Below are 23,445 nucleotides of genomic sequence, written 5' to 3' on the forward strand. Positions count from 1 at the left end.
TTTCCCCAGGCTGGTAATAAAAGAAACACGGGAAAGAAGAGAGAAAAAATAGAAAGAAAAAAAAACAAAAAAAAAAAAAAATTGCAAACACGGAGGTAATAGAAATAAAAATGAACAACGAAGCGTGGCGTAATATCGCAACGCACAGCAGGTACGCTCTACGCACATTGGCTCATATAACTGGGCAAAATTACGTGCACGGAAATAAATTCCTCGCACTGCCAGCGGCGGATTATTCGATTACTTGTATTTTATTGCACTTTACCAGGACGATAAAGAACGAAAATTTTTATGTTGTGCACACACTCTGAAAACTGCCTCTCGCAATCGGTGCTATGGTGTAAAAATTTTCACCACAAAACATTAAATTATCGATTCAATTCACGATTCGTGAGAGAGGAATACTTTCCTTCTCTTCCGCTCAATTCGTCTCTGCAAAATTGCAGTTATAAGGTTTATTCGACTTTATATCCACCGGCGGGTGAATAACGTCACGTAATAAGGCAGAATTGGTGCGCCTAGTATCATAAAGAAGATATCGGAATCACCGAGCTAATCAAAGTGACCTGATAACTCACGAAATTAATTTACCGCCAATAATCTTTTCCATAAATCTAAGCTAGGGTATAATAGAAATGGTAAAATTGATTCGTTTCGACGATTATATACCGTCGCGTCGCTCGAACCGTTCCCTCAAAATTTATCCTCAATCGCGGATTGGACTCGGGAAAATAAAATACTATAATGACCCCCGATGAAAGAAATTCCTGGAACGTCTATTGAAGCGAGTATAGAAATAGCTCAAGCATCGGGGGAAAATGGGGAACGCTGATCACGGTGTAGATCGCCTAAATTCAGTAATGAATTCCTCGCAATTCCAGGCTTTGTATTGGGATGAAAAAATTCGTTTCTTAGGTCTAAATTCGAGTCGCCTTTACGACGCATCGGCGCCATTCCTTCTCAACCACTGCAGCATATCCTCCGCCAAAGTAGACGACGGTGTTGATAAAAGCGAGAGGCAGAGACTTACCTTGGATTTCCACGTAGAGCAGCGTGATGTAGCGCGTTGAATCCATTGTTGTTTGTGAGTGTTATGTCAGCCGCATGATCCAGCAACAGAGCCAGCATGTCGTCCCGCTTCTTGGAGATGGCGTCGTGAAGTGGCGTGTCTCCTTCAGAGTCCTGAAACAGACCGAGGAACATATGATACTCGGTAGGTATATCCGACAATGATGCGAGCAATGAGAAAAGGTTGGAAAGGGAGCCGAGTCTTGAGACGACGAAAACGATCGCCGGCAAGAATAATTTTTCCAATTTCCACGTTCAAAAAACGGATCTGAAGAAGAGAATCCGGAGTTTCATTTTCTCTTTCCCGACCAATAAAATGTGTAAATTATAGAACCGGTGAAAAGTTTGGCAGGGGTGGGGTGGAAAAAAAAACCGAAAAAAAAAAAACCGAAGAAGAAGAAAAAGAAAGTTCCAGACTGCGCGGCAGGTGGTACGAGGAAAGAATTGCAAGGTAGGAAAAAAGTCCGAAGACCGAGGAACAGTGCCAGCTCGAAACTTACAACTCGCAACCGGGAACCAGCAATTCGCAATAAGAATAAAAAGAGTTTTGCAACAGACGACGGGAAGAGGACGAGGGTCGCGGGCGTCTTAGCGAGAGCGAGCGAAACTTTAAATCTCGGGATCGAACCGGATATACTGCAGGCGGCGTAGGAGGAAAAGAAATTAAGTTGAAAATTCTCCCCTAAACTGCAACGGAGAGTATATCGTTCCTGCGCCTGCCGCGCATAACGAACTTGCATCAGCTTTTCCAAAGCCGATCGCCGTGCAGCCTCTGCGAGAGAGAAATACTTTTCGAGGTTTCGAGCAGCGATCCGCGATGAATATCCGAAAACAGGGCTCGTCCATTACGGGGATGAACAACCGGCGCGAAATGTGGTAAAGGGAGAAAAGTACGAAGAGGGAAAGAAACGCACGGTGAAATGAACAAACGGAAAACGGGACTGGCGGAGGTATAACTGTAGGTGTAGGTGTAGGTGTAGGTGTAGGTGTAGGTGTAGGTGTAGGTGTAGGCATACAGGGCGTCGTAAACAATGCTTGGCGCAGGCCGCGCGGACGAAGCGGCGTTATAGCGCCTTTCGCGCCAACTAACCGCGTAAATAATAGGCATCAAGCGCAGATACTTTATGGGATCAGTTGGAAAAATCCTTTGTATAACTCCAATAACTGTGCGGAATAAATCTCCCGGAGTCGGAATTGCTGGGACGGCCGGGACTGTCGGTATAAATGCCGGCCATACGTCACCCCGCGAGTCGCGTCCCGTCGCCCCGAGGCCGGGCGAAACCGGGATCCCGGTTCCAGGATTCCGGGAAAATGGGAAGTCGGGAGAGCGGAGATCGAGCGGCAGGACCCGAGGAGAGGAGACCCGTGATCCTGCGGTGTAAACGTCGAAGCTGATTACAAAGACCGGCTTTCTCGTCTCCTCCCCGTTAATACCTGCTTTATTATATCACAGGCCTCGTACATTTATCGTCGATTGTTGCTTCTCGGCGTTATTTTCGTTTCCAACTTCTCTCCGGTCCGATCCCTCTTCGGGGCATTCACTCGGATTCAAGTGTCGGTAAGTAAAGTGCAGGTGCGAGTGCCGAAAGAATTCAACTTGACATAGAATCACGTGATTTCGCAGTAGAATTTGGAAAAATCATATGAAAATACCATCGCTATAGATCCTAGTTAAAAATGTATTATCAGCACAATAGTTTACGAAAATGGTGTCAAATTAAAAAGTGATATTTTTCCCAGACCGAAAATTCTTCAATCCGAAACATGTACTAAAACCTCTGCAACGAATCTCTGCCAACGTTAATTCGTTCATTCACCATGGACGTATGTAACCACCCTTAAATTTTTACATCGAGCTTTAACTTTTTTCCACTCCATCCACGCCGCTCTATGCTAATTTGCCACTCCAAAAGCCTCGCTTTTTAGTGGATATCGAAGTTTTTACTTCGATTGAAAACCACGACCGCTGCTGAAGGAAAAACGAATAATTCATCATCGATTTCTGTTCAGATTTACCAGTAACTGAGCGATAAAAATTTCCTCGGAATTTCAGGTTTTCCAAACCAACGTTTCACACTCGACTTAGTAAAAAAGCATGCACGGTTTTTCCACCGCCAAATTCGTGGAGAATAAAGATTTTACGATCCCAATTCGATGAACGATAATGACCGAAATTCAATAGGAAATATCAACATTCTTTCGGTCATTTATTCGTAGATAACGAAAATTTACCGTGCACAATTCATCAAGAACATTCGAACGCGGTTTATAAGCTATTCAAAAATTTATGGTATTTATCCTTGCCATGAAGTGGAAATCGGACTTCAATTCACTTTTCCACTTTTCCGGTATTCCCTAATCTTTGAAGTCAAACAATGTTGAGTTACCAACTTCGACAACATTCCATCGAACGGATGAACACGAGAGACGTGGACGAAAGAAGTTAAGATGTAAATGTAAATGCTTGGCGAATCCATCGGCTGGTGGGACTTGGAAACTGTCTTGCTTAGGTTTTTTCACGTCGGCCAGATCGTTCAAGTTCTCATTGCTATTTTCTTCGGTCTCTTCTTTTTTCACTTTCCCATTTTTCTCGTTCTTCCCCACTACTTTTTTTCGCAGCTATACAAGTTCGACGACAACTTTTGCCTCCCCTTGAACCGGGTCACCCTCGGCTTTAACTCCAGCCCCAGTCTTTCCGTGACTTCAACAAATGTCGCCCATCTGCGGAGCCTAGCCTCCATTTCAAAAAAACTTCTCCTCAAGTTAGCATCGCTCGAGTCGGAATGCCTCACACTCTGTACTGGATACGTATAATACGGCAAACCTCTCCGACATTTTTCCCTTATATTATTCGGACAAAAAAAAATTACGCGTATTACCTATTGACGCCACCTCATCTTCCGAATTTGCCACTTTCGGGAGAAATTGATTTTATCGAGTACCAACTTTTCCTCTGCGAAACTTTCACGAATACATGCATTGTCTATCCTCGTTCATTTCACTTCTGTTTTCAATTTTCCATCGGTGTTTTAGCGACCGCGGAATCCGTCGTAGAACACTTTCTCGACTTTCAATGCTTCGCTACAATCTTTTCGAATAAGAAGCAGAGCTACAGCCGAGTTCGTGACTCGCGGAGAAATGAGACTCGCCCACCACCGATTCAGTGTAGGTACATTGGCATTCATAGCTGTTGTTGCAGAGTAACGACCTGTCATTGTTGCCGCAAGAATAGCAAAAAGATTTATTACGAGCCGAGAGAAATCGGCTTCGCGATTCTCAATCCTCGCTTTCACCTCTCTCTCGCAATACGAATATAACCCAAAAAACTACGCCGGCCTAATGGACAGCTATTGTCCGGAAAAAAAAATCAACAGTTCAGACGGAGCCTCGAGAATCTTTCATTGTACCAGAAATCACCGTTTTCCACAAACCGTTCTAATGCGCGCGGGATTTCCTGGCGCAAAATCACATCAAAGGAAATCATTTCATTGACTAAGCGATCGCTGAAAAGAAGATTTGCCGATAGTATCTTCAAACATGTAGATATGCTTACATAGTTCAGTCAATAGGGATTTTGGCCCTACAAGACGTGGTGTAATAATGATTTTGATGTATGTTGTTTAGTTCCTGGGCCCGATGAAAAATCTTGGATTAAAGGTACAAAACATTTTTGCTTTTTTTTTTCCAAATCACTCGTTACACATCAAACTGATAAAAAAAAAAGTAATTCGATGAAAAATGTAGGGAATTCAGTCTCCTTAAAATTTTTTAAAGACACTATTGACGCGGGACCAACCCTTCTGGAATTATTTCGAAGGAATCAATTTTTGTGCCTTTAATCCAATATGGCACACCGCGCCGACCCCTCCCCCCAAGGTCGAAAACTCGGATTTTCCATCAGGGCCCAGAACTAGATAACGTATATCAAAATCATCATTACACCATCTTTTGTAGGGCAAAGGCCTTTTTTACTCACTATTGACTGGACTAACAATATACAAATTTAAAATTTGCAAGCGATGCAATTAATTCACCGAAAGATTATTATTGCGTGTTAAAATTATCAGGGTGCCCTATAATAATGATTCGTGAAATTAGAACAACACTTATTCCGAATACCAAACGAAGTTTGTCTCGTTAGAAGCGTCTACAGAATTTGGCGGGACCGTAAGAAGCCTTTGGCTAAAATGAGAAGAGTCAACAGTAAAGAGAGAGAGAGAGAGAGGGAGAGAGACAAAGAGACGGTACAAGACAAGACAGCAGATTCGGCTGATATTCGCGACCGGAAGTGTGCAGCTCCGGTACTCGGAGAGGCAGGAGGTTCGGGTGGGTATAAATGACAATCAGTATCGCAGTGCCTGGTGTCTGCTACTTGATTGCAGCGTAAATATTTACGCCACTTAATTCCTCCTCGCACCCTTTCACCCGACTGGTAGGTATATCCCTGAGCGAATCGCGATACACGTGCTCGACGACGTCTAGTCTTCCGGATACACCCGGGAGGAGCGTCGGGTTTCCGGCGTAGCTGCACAAATCAAGGTATATCACCAAAGATGACGCTGCAGCAGGATCGGGTCACATCGCCTTGTTTGCAAACTATACGAAACGGAGACGCTGCGATTGAGTTACAGACGGGATCGTCTCGTGCGCGGTTCACCAAAGCGGGGGAATTTTGAGTTAAAATCCGCAATTTTTTTCCCCTATTTCGATTCATTTTTTCTCCTCCCTTATTTCTGCATGCGGGAAGCCGGAAGAGAGCACGAAATCCCTTTACCCGTGGCACGACTCGTTCTGCCAAGGCGGGTTATGTATATATACCCTTATATTCTTGAGACGGGACAAAGCGGAGGATCCCGAAGCGGCTGCAGTCGGCGGTATGCGGGCAGTGTGCTCAAGAATTTCATGGAAACGTGGCGAAATGGAATCGAGAGGGCGGAGGACCCGACGGGGATATACGTATACCGAGTATTCAGAGGTAACGAGCGAATAGCAAGCGAGAGAGAGTTGGCCAACTCGTTAAAACGCCCTGCGCCGGCTATACCCGAGTTCAATGGATAACCCAGGGACCCTGCAGAGATGACTGCGAGAACGAATCTCCGAAGACGTCAATTTCTAACGAACTGGATTCAACGATTTCAAATCACGGTCGCCTTTCGCCGCGTATATCGTACCTACTTTGGTCTCGAAGAAATCACAGTCAAGACAGACAAAACTGCAGAATTGAATCGAATGAAACACGCTGCAATCATTTTGGTCTCGCAGTCTGTCGACACTCTTTAATCCAATATTTTTACAATTTTATTATATTCGTTCAAAGTTGTGCTCTTTATTAATTTATTCGTGCATATTTTCTTGCACAATTACGAGCTCCAATAAAATGTCGACAATTTGTATGTACGCGTATTGTAATTATAACAGTGAAAAAAATCCACACACCAACTATACGGTTCTCAACTATGAAATAAGTGGTACGAACGTCGACAATGGAATTGGAAAATAATGACCGTGGAATAGTATGTAAAATTCTTTGTATCTTTACCAAGGAAAAAAATTAACTTAACGATATGATACTAAGTCAAGTTCGTATAGGTGCGATATCGTATTCGTCGCGGTTCCGCAAATAACTTTTGATCTCAAATAACTTTTTAAAAAGTAGATTTTTTTCGATATCATTGAATTCCCAACAAAAAGTTGTAGGAGTCCTAAGTTAAAAAAAAATGTTCCCATATCATTCAAATGGGAAATGAAAATCGCAATGAATGCACCTCTAAAAATGAATATGCTGAAATTTGGACAGCATATTTTTTTCATCATTTAAAGCAATATTTTTGACTTGAATCTTGAAAGAAAAAAAAAAACTATTTTTTTTTAACACGGTCCAATGTATACATATGTTTTCAGCGACGGAATTAATTCCACATCTGATTTTTGTCGCACATACAGAGTTTCAACAATACCATTGTCATCCGAATGAAATTTTCCCCTTCGGTGAAATCGTGTCGTGGTATTATCAACGCCTATGTACATACATACATTATACATATATACTTCGAATTGGCACCAATTTGTACAAAGAGTAACAGAATTATACGTAGCAAGGGAACGAAATTAGCGGTTAACTCGACAAAACCGCACCCCACGTTATACGCGTTCAATTTCATTTCCGAGTTTGGCACGTGGAGAGAGGGAGGGAGGGAGGGAGGGGGGAAGGGGAAATGATTTTTGCGAATTGAACCCAGCACAGCGCAACAATCAATGGTCGCCGTCTTGCCGGAGCACCTGCGTCACGAGGATAAAAGTTTGGGGTAGTTTTTCGCCTCTTTAGCACGACAAGTTGTGACACGGTTTGTCTCGCGAAGATCGGACGACTGCTTGTCTCGTCGCTGAGTACCATCCCTACAAGCGACGATACTCGGGAATGAAACCCATCGCCTCTTCTCGTCGTCGGGGCGTTACGGGCTGAGCAAGCACAAAGCCAATCGTAGTAAACACGATCAGAAGGGGTGGTCGCACACGCGTGACGAGGCAATGTCGCATTTGCACGGGGCACATCTCGCATTCATCATTAGCTCCGTAATTTATGTCGAACACGGATTGCAACCGCGCTCGCGAGGCTGTACGGCGTTGCCTCAGCATCCCCTAATTAATATAAATTGCCATTACCGCGAACGGGGCGCGTCGCTGCGTGTATAACGCTGCAAGCTCAGCTGCTGTTTACCGGGTTTCTGCTACGTATTTACCCCCCACATATTTGCCATTTATCGTTCCATTGTGCAGGCCACGGTATAGCTGCTGAAAGAGTACTCGTAACGGGTCGTCGGCGAAACGCGTTAATATGCATTGTTTTATGGTTTTTATTCATTTATTTATTTGTTTATTTGTTTATTTTTTCTTCTTTTTTCTTTCACCCAAGCACCGAGCGCCGAATAGCAGCGTGCCGAACGTTTCTACCGCGGTAGTTGTATAATTTGAGGGTGAGAAGCGACGCCTCGCGGCGGCGATATCGTATCTTGTATCCATGTTTCGCGTATCGCCCTACCCCATTTATTTGCCCCATTAGTATCTCGCCGCCGAGCTGTATATACCCTACACCCCCAACCTCCGGCAATTGCTTATTTCCCGACGCGAATCCGTTCCTTCTGCGGGTGGTTTATCGCAATACGGGGAACGGGCTGCGGGACAGGGGAAAATACCTCCCGGGCACTGCCTGCAGTGTAGGAATCAAGTGCTTCATCCATCTCCCAGGGCGGGAAAGCCGGTAATGCCGCCCCCACTGCAGCTGCCAAACTGCAGGGACTATTTTTGTCGTTCCCTTTGTTGGATATCCACCGAAAGATTTCGAGGCGAGGATGAATGGCGCGTGGTTGATGAGACATGTGCTTTTGTGTGTGTGTGTGCCTGTGTGTGTATTCGTATAAACAACATGTACACAAAGGAATAACAAATGTTGTCGGGAAAGAAAATTGTACGGGGCTCGTTCCAATGCTGAATGGGATCCATTTCGCCAAGTGGACAGCGGCTGGGACGTAAGGTATGAGGTATCGGTTGTTCCTGGCGCCGTACCGAGTTTCAAGGATCGAGGATCCAGAATCGAGTCTTGGCTGCTCTTAACCTGTATCTCCTCGAGACCTGTAATCCAAGGCAACGTCACCGAGAGCAGCGCGTATAGTATAGGTAGTGGCGAAACTCGCAGCGACGGTTCACGGTTACTTGGACCCGAGGGCCGTAACTTTGGACAAACAATTCATAAACCACTCTCGAGCGAGGTGGAGAAAAAGAGGCTGAAAAATGTGCAGGAAACGGTAAGATGGAAGAAAAAAGATGTTGCGGGGGTGGGCAGGAAAACGGAGAGAGAAAGAAAAGAGCGAAAGAGAGAAGAAGAAGAAGAAGAAGAAGAAGAAGATACGGAGAGCGAGGAGGATGAGGACGGAAACGGGTGCAGAACGATTACGAGGCGCACCAAAGTGCTTCCTAAATTATTCTATATATCTTTACTTCTATTCCTGAAGACAATGAAGAATCGACAGAGAGGAAGAGAAGTACGTATAAGGAAACGAAGGGATCACAGAACTTTCACCGAAACGACAATAATAACTATCTATACAATGATTGCGAAAATCATGAAAAGGTATCTTATCAGCTAATTTCCGTGGAAGATGATTATTTTTTTTTTTTCTGCACCATATCTAGAACAGAATCTACAAGCACGACGTTGATCTTTGAAAAGACCTTGGAGAAGCCTGTCGACGGAGAAGCAGCGCTAGCGGAAACGAGGTTGATACAGGGAGAGAACGCGTGTTCTCGGTATATTGGAAAACGACAAGGCAGATGGATAGACAGACAGACAGATGGACAGACAGACTGGTAGAAGTGAACAAATTTTCAATACGAAAGGTGACGAAAAACTTGGGAGAAAAATAGAAAACTAAACTGTAAAACAAAACCAAAAAATAATCTGCTCGGATTGATTACACTCTGATTAAGAAACAACGCTATTTTCAATTTACGTGTATATTATTAATACGCTAATTAAAACATGCCGAGCCTTGATTACCGAACATTTTATTACTCGGTAAAAAAAAAAAAAATAGAAGCGCCCTGAGTGCGGAGTAAATTCATTAGTGTTGAATAACCCAATAGCTCGCGACGCGTAATTAATTTGTGACATGGTATTACGCGAGAGAAAATTAACCTTGATAAAAATAACTCGCGGATCACTGCAGCCAGCTCCTTATGTATGAAACTAACATTGCTTGCCATCAGAAGCTCTCGTAACTCTGAAGTAACTAGATCTTGTTGAATCATTGTACGTATCCGAGGTCTTTTAAACAGATAAGAAATCGAATAAAGAAATTATGTTATTATTTTCCGAAAATTGTTGGCTACCTTGATCATTTGCGGTTAGTCATATATTAGTCGAAGTCATATGTAAATTTTCGGATACACGCAAATGTCCTTCGTGTACATCGTCAATATCTTATCGCATGGTTAATAAATGTTTCTTGCTCAATGTGACGAATTTATCTCTTGGTGTATCTGAAAAATGAATAAACAGCGTTACACCCAGACGCTGGGGGATGAAGGAGGGAGGAAAAGAATGATCATCTAATTTCGAGTTCTGAAATTGCATTAAATTATGTAGAAATAATTAGCCACGGGCTGTACAGGGGCTGGAAAACAGGGAGAAGAAAGGAGCGAGTGTGAAAGAGAAAAAGAGAGAGAGAGAAAGATCGGTGATAGAGAAAAGGCGAGCAGGAAGTAAGAGAGGTTAAGAAAAAAACAAAACATGTTTAATATTCGTAAACTGAAAACTAGTCGTAACAAAATCGATTAAAGCGTACCTTGGCTCACATAACCGTACAATAATAATAAATCAATACAGAAATTGTGCAATTTCAATCTCGTCTAGCAATATATCCGCAATCATCGTGCATTCCTCAGCCATCTCGGGTACGACGACAACGCGAATTCGTTACTTCCTCCGACCCGGAACTTATTGCGATTTTATTTCCGAGAAGCGCATCCGGTACAAATAGAATCAATCGAGGAGAGCTTATGCTGCAGAGATGGTCTCTCATCCTCCCTCAGCTCTCCACTCTCCCCTCTCCCCTCTCCCCTCTTCGCTCGCCCAACCACACTCAGCGAAAACGGAAGAAACTGTTGTACCCCCGGACCGGCGAGCCACCGATCTAAACTACTTTAATCTAGTTGCAAACGATTGAGAAACAGCTAACTTCGAGACTCTTGCGCCTCGCTTGAGACAAAGGTGGCGGGCGGTCTATCTCCTCATCGTGGCAGCTGCCGGAGGCTAGATAAACCGCGTATATAGTAACACCTGGCCGACTGTTTCGGCTCTGTTATCTCTAATCTCCCCCTCCGTAGCGCTGGCCGAAAGTACGTAACACCATTTGAACGGGCATCGCTGTTAGAGTAGCGAATGGTGATCAGGAGCGAAGGAAAACTCGCAGCGGTGGCCGACGATGATATACCTATACAGTGTTATTATACCTTGAGATGGTTAAAAAGTGCGACTTATCGGCTTACTTTTATCCGGAACATAGACGCTGTCGCGGAGGACGAGGGGCGCCCAACTTACCGGGCTACAAGCTCGAAGCTTGGGCTTTGCTTCGGCTTTGCTTGACGTCAGCCTCGGTGCCTAGCGGAAATGCGATGAGATTAAAGTATTTGCAGTAACTGCAAGCGACAGGAGGGATAGAAGCAATGAGAGAGAGAGTAAGATAAAGCAGATAGACGAGGAGAAAGTCCCCAGACTTCCCAGCTGTTCGTAATCGATTACCGATCGACGATGAGAACTCGCTCCAAGTCTAATGATGCCATGCTGCACGATGAATCGTTAATAATCGTATGAAATTTTTCCGGAGAAGACCAATTACGAAAGTTACCTTTGCTTTTGGTTTTCTTTATTTTTTTTTCTTTCCAAAACATTCGGTGCCCGGTCTAAGGTTACCTTGATATTCATCCCGAAGCACTCCTCGTACCCGTTACGCATTTCCGTCGTCAAAACGTATCGCCGCAGATAAACATCGGCGCACACATGCAGGAGTGATTCGCCTGTTTGCAAGGCGAGGATCGCAGCTATCGGATGTTACGCGGGGCGTCATAGATCCTCGGAAACGTTTTGCCTCGGGAACAGGAGACAAGGCTAGCGTGTCCGTCGTGTTTACGAGGGCATTTACTGCCCATAAAATAGCACCTAACTAGGCACACTCGTACACAATGCTCACCGAGTCGCACGCCCACGACTCACGTCAGCTACTCTCCTGGCTCATTGTCGGCGTGTATCCTTGTGTCTGGATACTGCAGTGGCGATTCTTCGCCGATTACATTCCTCTCTATTAGCTGACCCGGCGAAAATGAACTAGACCGTCTGAACAACTTACTGCTGAAAGTCCGTCGCTCGAATATCGCGACGCGCGACAGGAATTTTAAGTCAGATATAACCCCGGAGATCATCCTCGATGCTCCGACAGTGTAAATACGTTTGTGAGATATTTCAAAGAGCGATATTACTGCTTTGCAGAAAAATATTTTAAGGGAAGCCTCACACTCTGAAAAAGTTTATCTGCAAACATGCGACGCTTTTACGTTTTTACGTATCTAACGTTTCAGAATGATATCTAAAATCTAAATCGTTTTCCACAAAACAGAAAGTTCCAAGATACAAAAGGTACGTATTTACATTCCAAATTCGTGAAACACAAGCATGTATATAAAATATTGCACTGGCTGATTCAAGAGGGGAAAAAGTCTTTTCAGGAATAATAAAATCTTGAAGAATTTTTCACACATCGTTGTAACAACGACGAATATTATTCTCTCTGGTCATTTTTCCTTCACTCTCACGTCTCTCTTTGAGTTAAACTGAACATCTATAGTATCTTTTATTCTCTGTTCTCATCCTTGTTTGTTGAATACGCAATTTTCAAAGAAAACATTTTCCCCGCGTGCTGCAATTACTCGACGCACAGCTCGTAAGGCGGTTGACTAATTTCGCCAGAATATTAGCATGAAATTAGAACAAAATTTTAAGAAATGAGAATTCTTCAGGCGTTACTAACATCCCGGAATGAAATACTGCAACGACGCGCCATTATCGTATGAAATATTTCCTCCAGCATAAGATGCGAACCTCTGAAGATATGAGTCCAAGAAGGAATTTTTTTTCTGTTTCTTTTTTTTTGCATGAACCAATTTTTCGCTGAAGGGGAAGTGAGGCGGAGAGCAGACGAGGTTGGTGAATAAAATCAAGGCGAAATCCTGTCTTTTAGAACCAAAGTCAGTCCGACAATTTGTTGGGGGAATGCCAACCAGTCTAGAGTCGTTGGTGACAGTAGTGAACTGGCGTAAACCTGCATGTCCGTCTGTCGGCTCCGCTTCGTTCCTCGAGAAATTATAATATAAAACAGAGGTATGCAATGCGGAGGATCATAACAGTGCAGCCAAACGATTTAGCATGGCTGGCAACAAACGTGGACGAAACTCTTCGACCGCGTTGGGCAATAAAGTGAACGATACCGCCGGAGTGACACTCGTGAGGAAGTCCCACCAGCTCCGACGCGGCTACCTAGACATGAATATTTCACTGCCTAATTTCACCGCCCACGTTATTCCCCCGGCGAGTATCAGCCGCGAAAGGATCTTTCCCTCAATTTTTCTACGTATACTTCGGGTTACCAATTTCCGGATGTAAAACTGCACATTCATATGTCGCTGAACAATGGCTTATAAGCTCCGATATATGGGGATATTTTTTCCGATGAGAATATTACTCGATATATCGTAGTTTTACCCCTCATAAGTTATTAAGAACGATCAAAAATAATCGATTACTTTTCAAACTCGATTAACCGACCGACCAGATTATTTTTCCTCGCAATCGGTTTTTCTTTTTTTACTCCCATGAACGTTGCAATAAAATATCAGTTTATGTGATTAGATTAGATCAATTATTATCATTGTCTTACTTATTAAATACCTATTTGATGTAATAAGCGAAAGATACGCGAATATTTTCACCTGAAATTGAAAAATGTTTTGAATGAAACTATAAATAATCGAAAAACTTTTCCGCTCTCAAGACTGCATAATGAAATTTACGAAATTTTGGTTTCATATGCACCGTTTCAAAAAAGTACGAAACAATCGATTGATCGATTAATTTTAATAAATTTATTTTTTGGCAGTTTCACGAGCACCGCTAATTAGTACGCGGATCAACATCATCAGATCTTTTGAGCTTTCGACGAAACGTTTCTTCAGTTTCTCGTGTTACTTTATCCGGTTAATTAAAGCCGGGAATTCGTCGAATGAGCTAATCAACAACCGAAGATGCGAGCACGTGCACAAGACTCATGGTAAAATACAGAGTGCTTCAAGATATATGTATGTATATATGTATAGGTACATATTCGACTGTTGATTAACTAATTCGACGAATTGGGAATCCAGTTTAATTAACCGAATGAAATAAAAGGTTAACTACCTCGCTGCTAATTTGGAAACTCTAGCGTGTTCGTGCCGACAGTTTACCTTAATTCTTTACTCGAATTTCACTCTCCTCTTCTCAAACTTTGACGACGAAGTAAACAAAGAGTTATTTCAACAAACGTATCCTATATCTTCGGCAGTGGATTGATACAAAATTCTGTTTATAACCACGAGAGAGAAAAGAGGTTAACGCCAATTCTGGTGTTAAAATGAACGAGATTTAAAATGATAATATTGTTGATGGATAGATACCCAGGTACGTGAGAAATGCGGGAGAACCGAGGTGTAGATTTAGCTCGGAAGTTCGTCTTGCATATTCCAGAAGCGTGAGAATAATAAATCGAGACGATGCCTTTACAACGGTACACTCTGGCCCTCTTCTGGTCCCACTGCGTCTCTGTCCCCCAGCATCACCAGATGAGTCCAGGGACATCCGAGACTCCCGCGTCTTGTAACACCTTACGCGAAGCGACAAGGCGTGGGTACCTTCCCACCGCCCTCTTTCCGCACCCTTCGCCCTTCGCCCTCCGCCATCTACCCTAAGCACCGTACTCTGCACTCGAACCACCGTCGTCAGACCAGAGTTTTGGATTATGCAGCGCACGACCCAAGTACTCCGGGCTTACTACACTTATTCCCTATTTTATCCACCAGTCGGAACTTCAGAATGTCTCCTTCCAGCTAGACGGCTATTTTTATAATCTGGATTCCCACGAGGAAATCTGCCATGTCGTTTCGCACCTTTTTCAAGGACCTTCTCCCACACTGTTAGAAATTTTTGTCATAAAATCACGACAAGCGTCGGAAGTTTGCAGCCAACGTAAAAATCCCGCAAATTTGCGACACGATGTTAGCTGCTAGAAACTGCCACCTTTTTACAGCACCGTTAAGAAACAAATATTTACCGAAATTCAAAGGAAAGTGAATTTTGATGGTGAATTCAACGTACTTTGGTGTGCCTTAATCGCGTAGCAAGTTCACAAACGCTTCTACAGAGAGCCTATTGCACCGGAAATTAACATTGCTGTTATTTCTCCTTTTCTTCTCTTCTCTGAGATACGTGCCAGTCTTCGCAATTTTCGTCATCACCAACAACCCGCGTTTCGCCCGGCGAGGATGGTCGCTCTGCGTTAAAGGTAATACCTGCCTTGGAAGTAGAAAGGCTCGGAGTTGGGTCGGGCGAAAGTGCAGTAGTCGCACTCGTAACCCGGTCGGACAGCCGCGACGTCAGTCAGGAGTAACGGGCGACGTTGGTCAGCCCGGCGGCTTGTACCGACAACATGTGTGAGCGGTAGTGTGAGACGTTATTGGTCAGCCGTCCGACTAGTGACGCGAGTAGAACCTGCGGCTTTGGCCAGACGACACGCTTTACTGCGAACGTCACCTCGGAGTGTCAATTCCTGCTGTTTATTACCAGGGCGTGGATGAATACGTGTTAAAAATTACAAAATATGCACATATAATATAGACTTATGGAAAAAATATGGAGTAAAAAATAACAACTACTGTCGAGTTGAACGCGCTTTAATTTATGCCAAAATAAAGTGTGTTCTATTCTATAATCGTTTTTATTTTTTAGTCAATATTTTTTCCATAAGTCTTATCTTATATGTGCATAGTTTGTAATTTTTAATACATATTTATCCGGGCCCTTTTTATTACTTCTTCCAATGATTCTGACACAACGAATTTAATGAAATTCATAGGAAAGAAAAACCCGCGGGTTTTTATTGCGGATCACACAAGCCCCTCGGGTTACTGTACAAATAAGTTGTGGCCGTAACGATATTTGTGTGCTGTAAGATGTACATTGCAGTGTCTGGTCGAAGCCGATACTGACGAATTCGTGAAATGATCTTCGGGTCGCCGACTACGTCGCTTGATGCAGTTCGGACGATATCGTTTTGTTTATTCAATATAATAAACGCCTGGTGCTAAACTGGTAGTTGAATATCGAAGAGACGTAATCGGTATCCAACGCTGAAGAACGGAAGCTGCGTATAGACGACAGAAATTGAATTCAAAGTTCGAGGAATTGCAGCGAATTTACAATAGATCGATGGAGAAGCTCAGATGCTGGTTAATCGGTTTTCGGAATGAAATTGCTCGTCTCGACTGGTCGATCGTGGAAATAATGTTGTTAGTATCGGCGACTAAGAATAAAGCTGACCGATTATAACGTAAAAGCCAAAGCGGTGAATTTCTGCTAATGAACTCACCGTTCAACGTATCAAATTGGAGGATAATTGTTTGAGAAATATTGATACGAAGTGAAATCGTCGATGGTTAATTACGAGAGTTAATTGGGGTGAAGAACTTTCTCGTTGCGGAGTGGTATCAGCAAAGTTGTTACCGTTTGATACTCAGGAAGTTGTTGATTACCCACCGTAGAAGTTATCAGGCGAAACTAGAACACGGCTTGCCGCAACAATAATTAATAAGCCGAGACCGAATGCTTTTAGCCTGTCTGCAAAAAGCGTGCCTTCAGAAATGCGGTAAGTATGACGCGCGTTTGACCGTCAGAAAAAGTTCTTCACCGAGATATACGAGGTGAAATTCCCTGACTGACTGTAATCTTACCGTTATTTCCCACGTGAATTTATTCCAAGAGAACGAACAGCAACGGATCGCCGTATAAAACGTAAAAAAAAAAATCACTGGCTGCAAAAGCGATTGAAACAGCGTAATTAAGTCAAATGCCGTCTATCCGGGGTGATTAAAGCGCGGCCAGAGTGCCTCTCGAGTGTCTGAAACGAGGTCGTGCGTTATCCCATCGACGAAGTTGAGGTGCCGCCGAAGCCCCGCGGTGAATTGCCGAAGAGATAATAACCCCGGCAATTATAGTGATATACCCACTCGGCGCGTATACAGCTCCCTAGGCAAAGCTAGGCTTGCATGCATAATGGCGCCCATCCACAACAGCGAAAAGTGCTTACGGAACTCTCGTTATTACACCTGCGATGTCGTTACTACACCTGCGATCCGTCGCCTTTCGGCCTCGCGGTATAAACGCGACTATCTGACGCACTACGGTCGAACGGTGGATTTCCACCCTCGTCTTCGCCTCGCGATCAGTAACACGTGCATGAATACCCCGTGGTTTGAAGACCCGGGGGAAGTTCAGACTCCGCACGATCATATCGGCGCCCACGTTCCCGGCAAATGTCATTCCGACGAGGTTGGGCCATCCCGCAGAGCGTGCGGCGAATAATTACGCAGATTAGGTAGGAGGCTGGCTGCAAGGTGGCTACCGGGTACATACATGTGGGCGGTTTACCCTGCTTCACGACAACACGAAGGAGATACGGTCGGAGGCCGTTGACGGGGGTGATGAACCGGAAGTTACCATACAGGCGGATTTTGCAGCTGTCGCGGTAGTCGATCGAAGTTGGATCAAAATCGGCGACCAGGCCATCTTTCTCATCGAGGAATCGATCGTCAAAATATTAAACTTTTCAATTGTGCAAAGTCATTTTTGGTACGCGAGTGACCAGATCTGTTTTCGGAATTTTCGTTTGAATAAGAGTTCTGCATTCGTATAACAAAGTTTGAAATCCATGAACCGAGAAATATTTCAAAAAAACTGGGTTTTCTAGGTAATGTCATAAATAACTTCTTTGTACCTGAAAGACATACGAAAATATCGTTTGCAGTTATTCTTGAATACTTTTAACAGCGATTAAGTAATTGTGTAAAAATGGATTTCCGAATGCGGATTTGTATAATGCCCAAAACCGACCGCTTTGAAATATGTTATAGCGATACTGAGAATGTTCCTTGTGATATCTGGAATTGTTTCGGTTCAAAGAAATTACCAAAATGTATGCTAATTTTTTTATAATTAATTGCAGTTCATTGTCTATATTCGAAAATAATGACCACTTCATTTTATTCTTTTAACGTATTTAGGTTGCAGATTTTCATAAAAATCGAAAACACTTTGTTTACGTTAATGACCGCGATATCAAACCCGGAATTTTGAGATTTAAAATTTGGATATCGCATTGGAATTCGGCGACATAAGGATCCCGATTAGTGTACGGATTTTAACGAAAATCCGATAACATTTCAATTTCAACGTTCACAATTTTGAATATCTAAATGTAGACGTCGTTCTGGAGTTCAGAGAGCGGAGAAAACATTCAAAAGACATGAATCCCATGGGAATTTGATGAGTTCGAGACTCTTGACCCAATTTTTTTTTTTTTTTTTTTAAACATTGTCCGACCGAAACTCCGCCCTCTCTTCTACATTACCTTCACTTATTTTCTTTCCTTTATCAAGAATTATTGAATTTCTGTACGAGTGAAATTAATTTCTGCCCGAATGATATTTCATCTCCAGAGTTGTTTCGCGTTTTAATGGCCAGCCATTTAGGGTTCGACGTGGGTAGGTAACTGTATCTTCAACTTCCCTTACGGGATTAATAGCGGGCTGCAATAAATCGCCCCCTTCTCGAGCCCTCTCTCCCTCTCTCTCACTCTCTCCTCTTCCAACTCACTTACCGGGAGTTACCTACACGCCGTTGTATATCCGGACGCTCGAGGTAGATTTAAAGGTTCACGCTAGATTACGCAAATGGCACGATAATGCGGGAAATCGTTTTCATGCCGAACCATACCGAATAACTCGATCCATCTACCGTATACAGTACATACACGTTATACATATACATGTATATACGACAGCTTATATATCACGGTAGATAAAGAATTTAAATTCTCTCATCAATTATGCACCTGCACCAAATGATGTGCTCGTCACGCTTGCGTACATAGCTTCACGTAATTGTCGCATCAATAATTTGCAATTAACCAACCCGTATTACAGTTTTAATTAAACGCACGTAAGGGGTATACGCTATATATCTATAATACACGTGGGAGGTAATCGGTCGAACTCCGAAGTTGTTGTAGCACGGTATTTTAATGTAACCTATACAAGACCCGACTTTGCCTCCGCGTCGCTAATAGATTTCAAAATTCAAGTTTAGTTCAAGGAGTAAAGCATCTTGCGCAGTGAAGCCGTGTCTTCAGAAAGTTTCGAAGGCCGCGAATGAACAGGATTGCAAATTAGTGACTGTATATATACATATGCATATACACACACACACACACACACACACACACACACACACACATATACATATACTATCCTAAGCGTGAGCTAGGTTACCCTGAAAAAGAAATGCTGGTGAAAAAACGAGTCTATTTCAGGAAAAAAAAAAATGGGAACTTTCCTAATTGAAATAACGAAAGTTGCAGTGATTATTTTTCTGTTCACTCGCAATCCCCGAAGTTTCGTACGGATTTTAGTGTTAACTCGGAGTGCGATCAAAACTTCGATCTTCTTTTCGACTCACAATTAAAGAGCTCGAATTTTGTCATTTACATTTTACAGACATCGATATAAAGACATTTATATTTATACCGAGAACGTTTTCCCACACCGACAATGATGCAAAGAAAGGAAAATTGTTATAGTTTTAACTAAATTTTAATTCGTAACGTTTTCATTTTGTAAATTTGATTCCCTGTATGCTTTAACCGATACACCGCTCGTTGTACGTTTGCTAATACGTAGCGACGAAGAATGGGATAATAAAATTGTTTACGTTTTGTAATTAGCTTGACAGTACATGAGTGAAATCTGCGGGAACTCAATTTAGATCCACACGTACGATTGAAAAAAGGCAAATCGAGCCGCACCGGATTCTTACGTCAGTCAATAACGATGAAAGAATAGAAGAAGACCGTATGAAAAACAATTTTGCATTTGCGAATACATATGTACCTATATGTAGGTAGAATGCGGAATATGTAGGTCGATAAGGGGGCGGAATCGGGGGGTTGGCTGCCGTTTCGACGGGTATAGGTGGCGGGTCTAGGGTCCTCGGTTTCTATTATTTCTCAGGGCCGGCGAAAGATTAATGTAGGTTGAGCACCGGTGCGCGACGCGTGATCGTAATGTTAAGAGGCAGGCAGTCCGGGTCGGTTCGGGTAAACCTGGGAATCCCCGCAGACTTCGTACCCTGGTTGATAGTAGCGTCGCGTCCCGCTCGTTATAACCACAGACTGGCGAAGGCGGGAAGAGGCGGCGGAAGGACGAACCGAGGGATGGAGAATAAGAGGTAGAAAGAGGAACGGAGACGCCGCGCCGCCTGCAGAACCCCGCAGGAACGGTTCCTCAAAGATGAAAAGCACCTCCCCTCTCTGTCTATACCCGCCGACTATTCCCGATCAATTTGGCCGCTCGGTTAGCCCAGAAGAAAATTTTCTACCGGATGAATAATGAATGTAATAATAAGCCGTGTCGTTGATTGATCGCGGGTCGACAGAGTTTCATATTATATACGTATATACGTTATGTACGGAGTTTCCCATCGCGACGATGTCTTCCCGGGGTGGATAGTAAGTATAGAATACACAAGGTAGGGTGCAGGGTTATAAGATGCAGGGTATATCGATGAACTCCGCAAGGCGTGAAACGCGCGTCTTGTTTAGACTGATAAATTTCAAGTAATATACCGGGGTGTAGCATCTTTAAAACTCCCGGATGTTTTGCAACAGCTCCGAGGATTCCGATGCGTGTAACGTTGGTCTGAAAGTTCGATCGAAGAGCTAAGTCGCGAGAGTTTGTTCGACGCGTGTATCGGTACAAGAGAAAAAAAACAATAAATGTGCGAGGCTGTTTGTTCAGGCTGAAAAAGTAACGTCAAATCAGTTATATGACACGGCGTTATTTGAAGGTCGTGAAGAAAAGTTGACGATGCTTTCAGAACCAATGGTTTTTTGCGAATTGTGGCAAAGAAGTTGAACTGGAATAAGGTGAAAAGAAAAGTTTTGGGTAACTTTTCGCGCATTCAAACCGATCGAAAAAGTCACCCGTAACCCGTCAGCATTTTAAATCAACCGGATTATAAGCAGTCATGAAAAATGAATTGGCAACAATTTCCGCCTCCGTTGATACGTTAATTTCGGATTCGAATCCAGGATCAAATCTTCGCATCAACGTCTAAGAGCAGCAGGGAAGTGACTGATAACGATGCGATTCAAAACCGGATTGAAAAGGCGCGTAGTAGAGAAGTCTCGGGGTTTCGGTCCTTTCTGGATCGTTGGTTAGCGGCGAAATCGTAGCTCACGAACCGTAAAGTGCAACAAATCAGAATGCAAGGAAAGCGACACTTTCCCGGGCGAGCCAGTGAAATATCACCTCGAAACTCGGCTAGCCGGTTCACTTGTAAAAATACTTTGGCAAGATGCATGTGCCGAAATATGTCGCCCCGTCTATAGTTTCACATTTACCACCCGGCTAAAGAAAGTTACCGCTACTTCGAGAGTCAAGAGGTGCATTTCTAACAAGATCCATTAGTCTTTCCGTCTTCCATTTCATTGATTTCTCCTGATGTGAAAACTTTTTGGGAACCGCATGCATTCTTAGTCGATCGATGATTACATACGTACCTATATCAAATCGTCATCAAATCATTGTATAACGCGGGGGTAACTTTAACTTCGTCCGAGGGTAAGGAGAAGTTTCAGAAGCTCATCCGGAGGTAAAAAGATCAAGAAAATCCGCCAAATTTTGGAAGAGGTATTGAGAATTTTTTCGGGCATCTGAAAGGATTGGATCAGTTTCTTTCGAGAGTTATATAATTTCCCGCGAAGCTGTAAACGATGAATTATTATTCACGGGGGATGATGCCACGTCGCAAAAGCCGACATAAAGCTTTTATTCGATTCTATTTCGTTCTATTTCCTCCTATTTCGTACAGCCCGCCTCTTTCTACTCCTTGTTTCCGTCAATTCTCCTCGTGTACGTATAAGAAACGTAAGAATAAATTTGCTCCGGCGCTGAAAACTCGGGCAGCAACAAATTGGAGTAGGTATACGGATTATGCAAACCAAGGACACTTTTCAGTTCCTGGTTGGCCCAAACGTGCCACGCCTAGCAAAGTATTCGATTCCCAGGAAGCGGGCTTCGCGAATATAAATCAAGCTTCACTCCGGGTGTTTCATTCACACTCGTTCATTTATTTATTCACCTGTTTCTATATTTATTCACTCACTCATTCCTCCGTTCGTTCATTCGTTCATTGATTCATTCAGTCACTCGATATAATATGTTATCCTGAAATTCGAGGCTTTTGAATTTAACGTTCTTTCCCCCTCTCTCTCTTTTATTATATTGTATTGGTGTTTGCAATTAGGTCTATATCGGTGTTTATATTTTTATTTACATCAATGTTTATTTATATATTAACCCTCCGTCCCCACTGTTATATTTTGATAGACGTTGCCCGCTGTGGACACTCTGGTACCAGGATGTTATTTTACAGAGAATTCTCCGTCAAAAAATGTCGAAAATATTCTCGAATACAGAAAAATATATGTATTTCATACTCCGACAGGTTTTGGGTCGGAATATTTTGCTAATTCTTTAAAAAAAAAATCTTAAAGTTAGACGGTTATGAAAGATCGAAATTTTTAGTCTGATTATTTATACCTTTGGGTTCACTGCCCTAATATAATAAAAATTGTTCTATTCTATTCTATCATTCTCCCCCTCTCTCTTCGCAATTTCCACAAAGCGTAAGTCAACCTCGCGGCATATTCCTCTTCAAAAGCGTCAACTGTCACCGGAGTATTTCTCACCGCGTAACGGCGGAGTCGTATTTGAAATTTTTAGGGTGTGAATATAAAGCTGCATGGGAATAAAGTTGAGTAAAAAACAACCCCGTAATACCGCCCTTCAAATTCTGTTTGCAGAAGACACATGCCTTTTAAAAAAAGTAAACTGACGTCTCAGAGCTTCAATTATTCCACACCACACAATAAAACCAAACATTTAGACGGAAAAAGTGCGAGATATCGGACAGTTTTCCAAATTTTTAATTTATACCAAAACTTGAAAGAAAAGGAAAAGAGAAAACACTAATTACGGAACAGATTAGGTTCTTCTTGGTCGTGAAAATTGGGGGTCGGTAAGGCATACACGAAGGGTCTTGAGGGCAACTCAGTAAGTAGTTAGAAAACGTTGACGATTTAGCTGGAGCTTAAAGCTGCAGGAGCGTCGGAGGGTAACAGAGATGACGACAGATGACGACAAAAAAAAAAAAAAAGTGGGAAAAAATTCGCCGATGAGTTATAAGATGGGATTTTTTATATTTCGCGGTGGCGTGGCCGCACCTTTACGAGCCATCCGAAGGCGAAGATTTGCATTAACAAGGTCTGGCACGCACAATTGCCCGCTTATAGTCCCAGATAACGCCTCTTTTATTATAATTTCCCGCTCGCCGGTCTATCTCATCTCTCCCACGACGACCCGGCAAGCTCCCCGATCCTGCAGGTCTTTAAAACATGTTTACCG

At 43.1% G+C, this 23,445-nt stretch overlaps 1 protein-coding gene across 3 annotated transcripts in view; it reads right to left on the reverse strand.

Moving 5' to 3' along the window:
* Positions 1 to 23,445, reverse strand: part of mib1 (mind bomb 1) — a 248,572-nt gene that overhangs the window by 193,446 nt on the left and 31,681 nt on the right. For all 3 annotated transcript variants that reach the window (XM_046613422.2, XM_046613421.2, XM_046613420.2), the window contains exon 9: positions 1,031 to 1,182. In XM_046613422.2, coding sequence (XP_046469378.1) covers positions 1,031 to 1,182 — 152 coding nt within the window. The remainder of the gene's footprint in view (positions 1 to 1,030; positions 1,183 to 23,445) is intronic.

This window comes from Neodiprion pinetum, chromosome 2, assembly GCF_021155775.2.
Source record: "Neodiprion pinetum isolate iyNeoPine1 chromosome 2, iyNeoPine1.2, whole genome shotgun sequence".
NCBI lineage: Eukaryota > Metazoa > Arthropoda > Insecta > Hymenoptera > Diprionidae > Neodiprion > Neodiprion pinetum.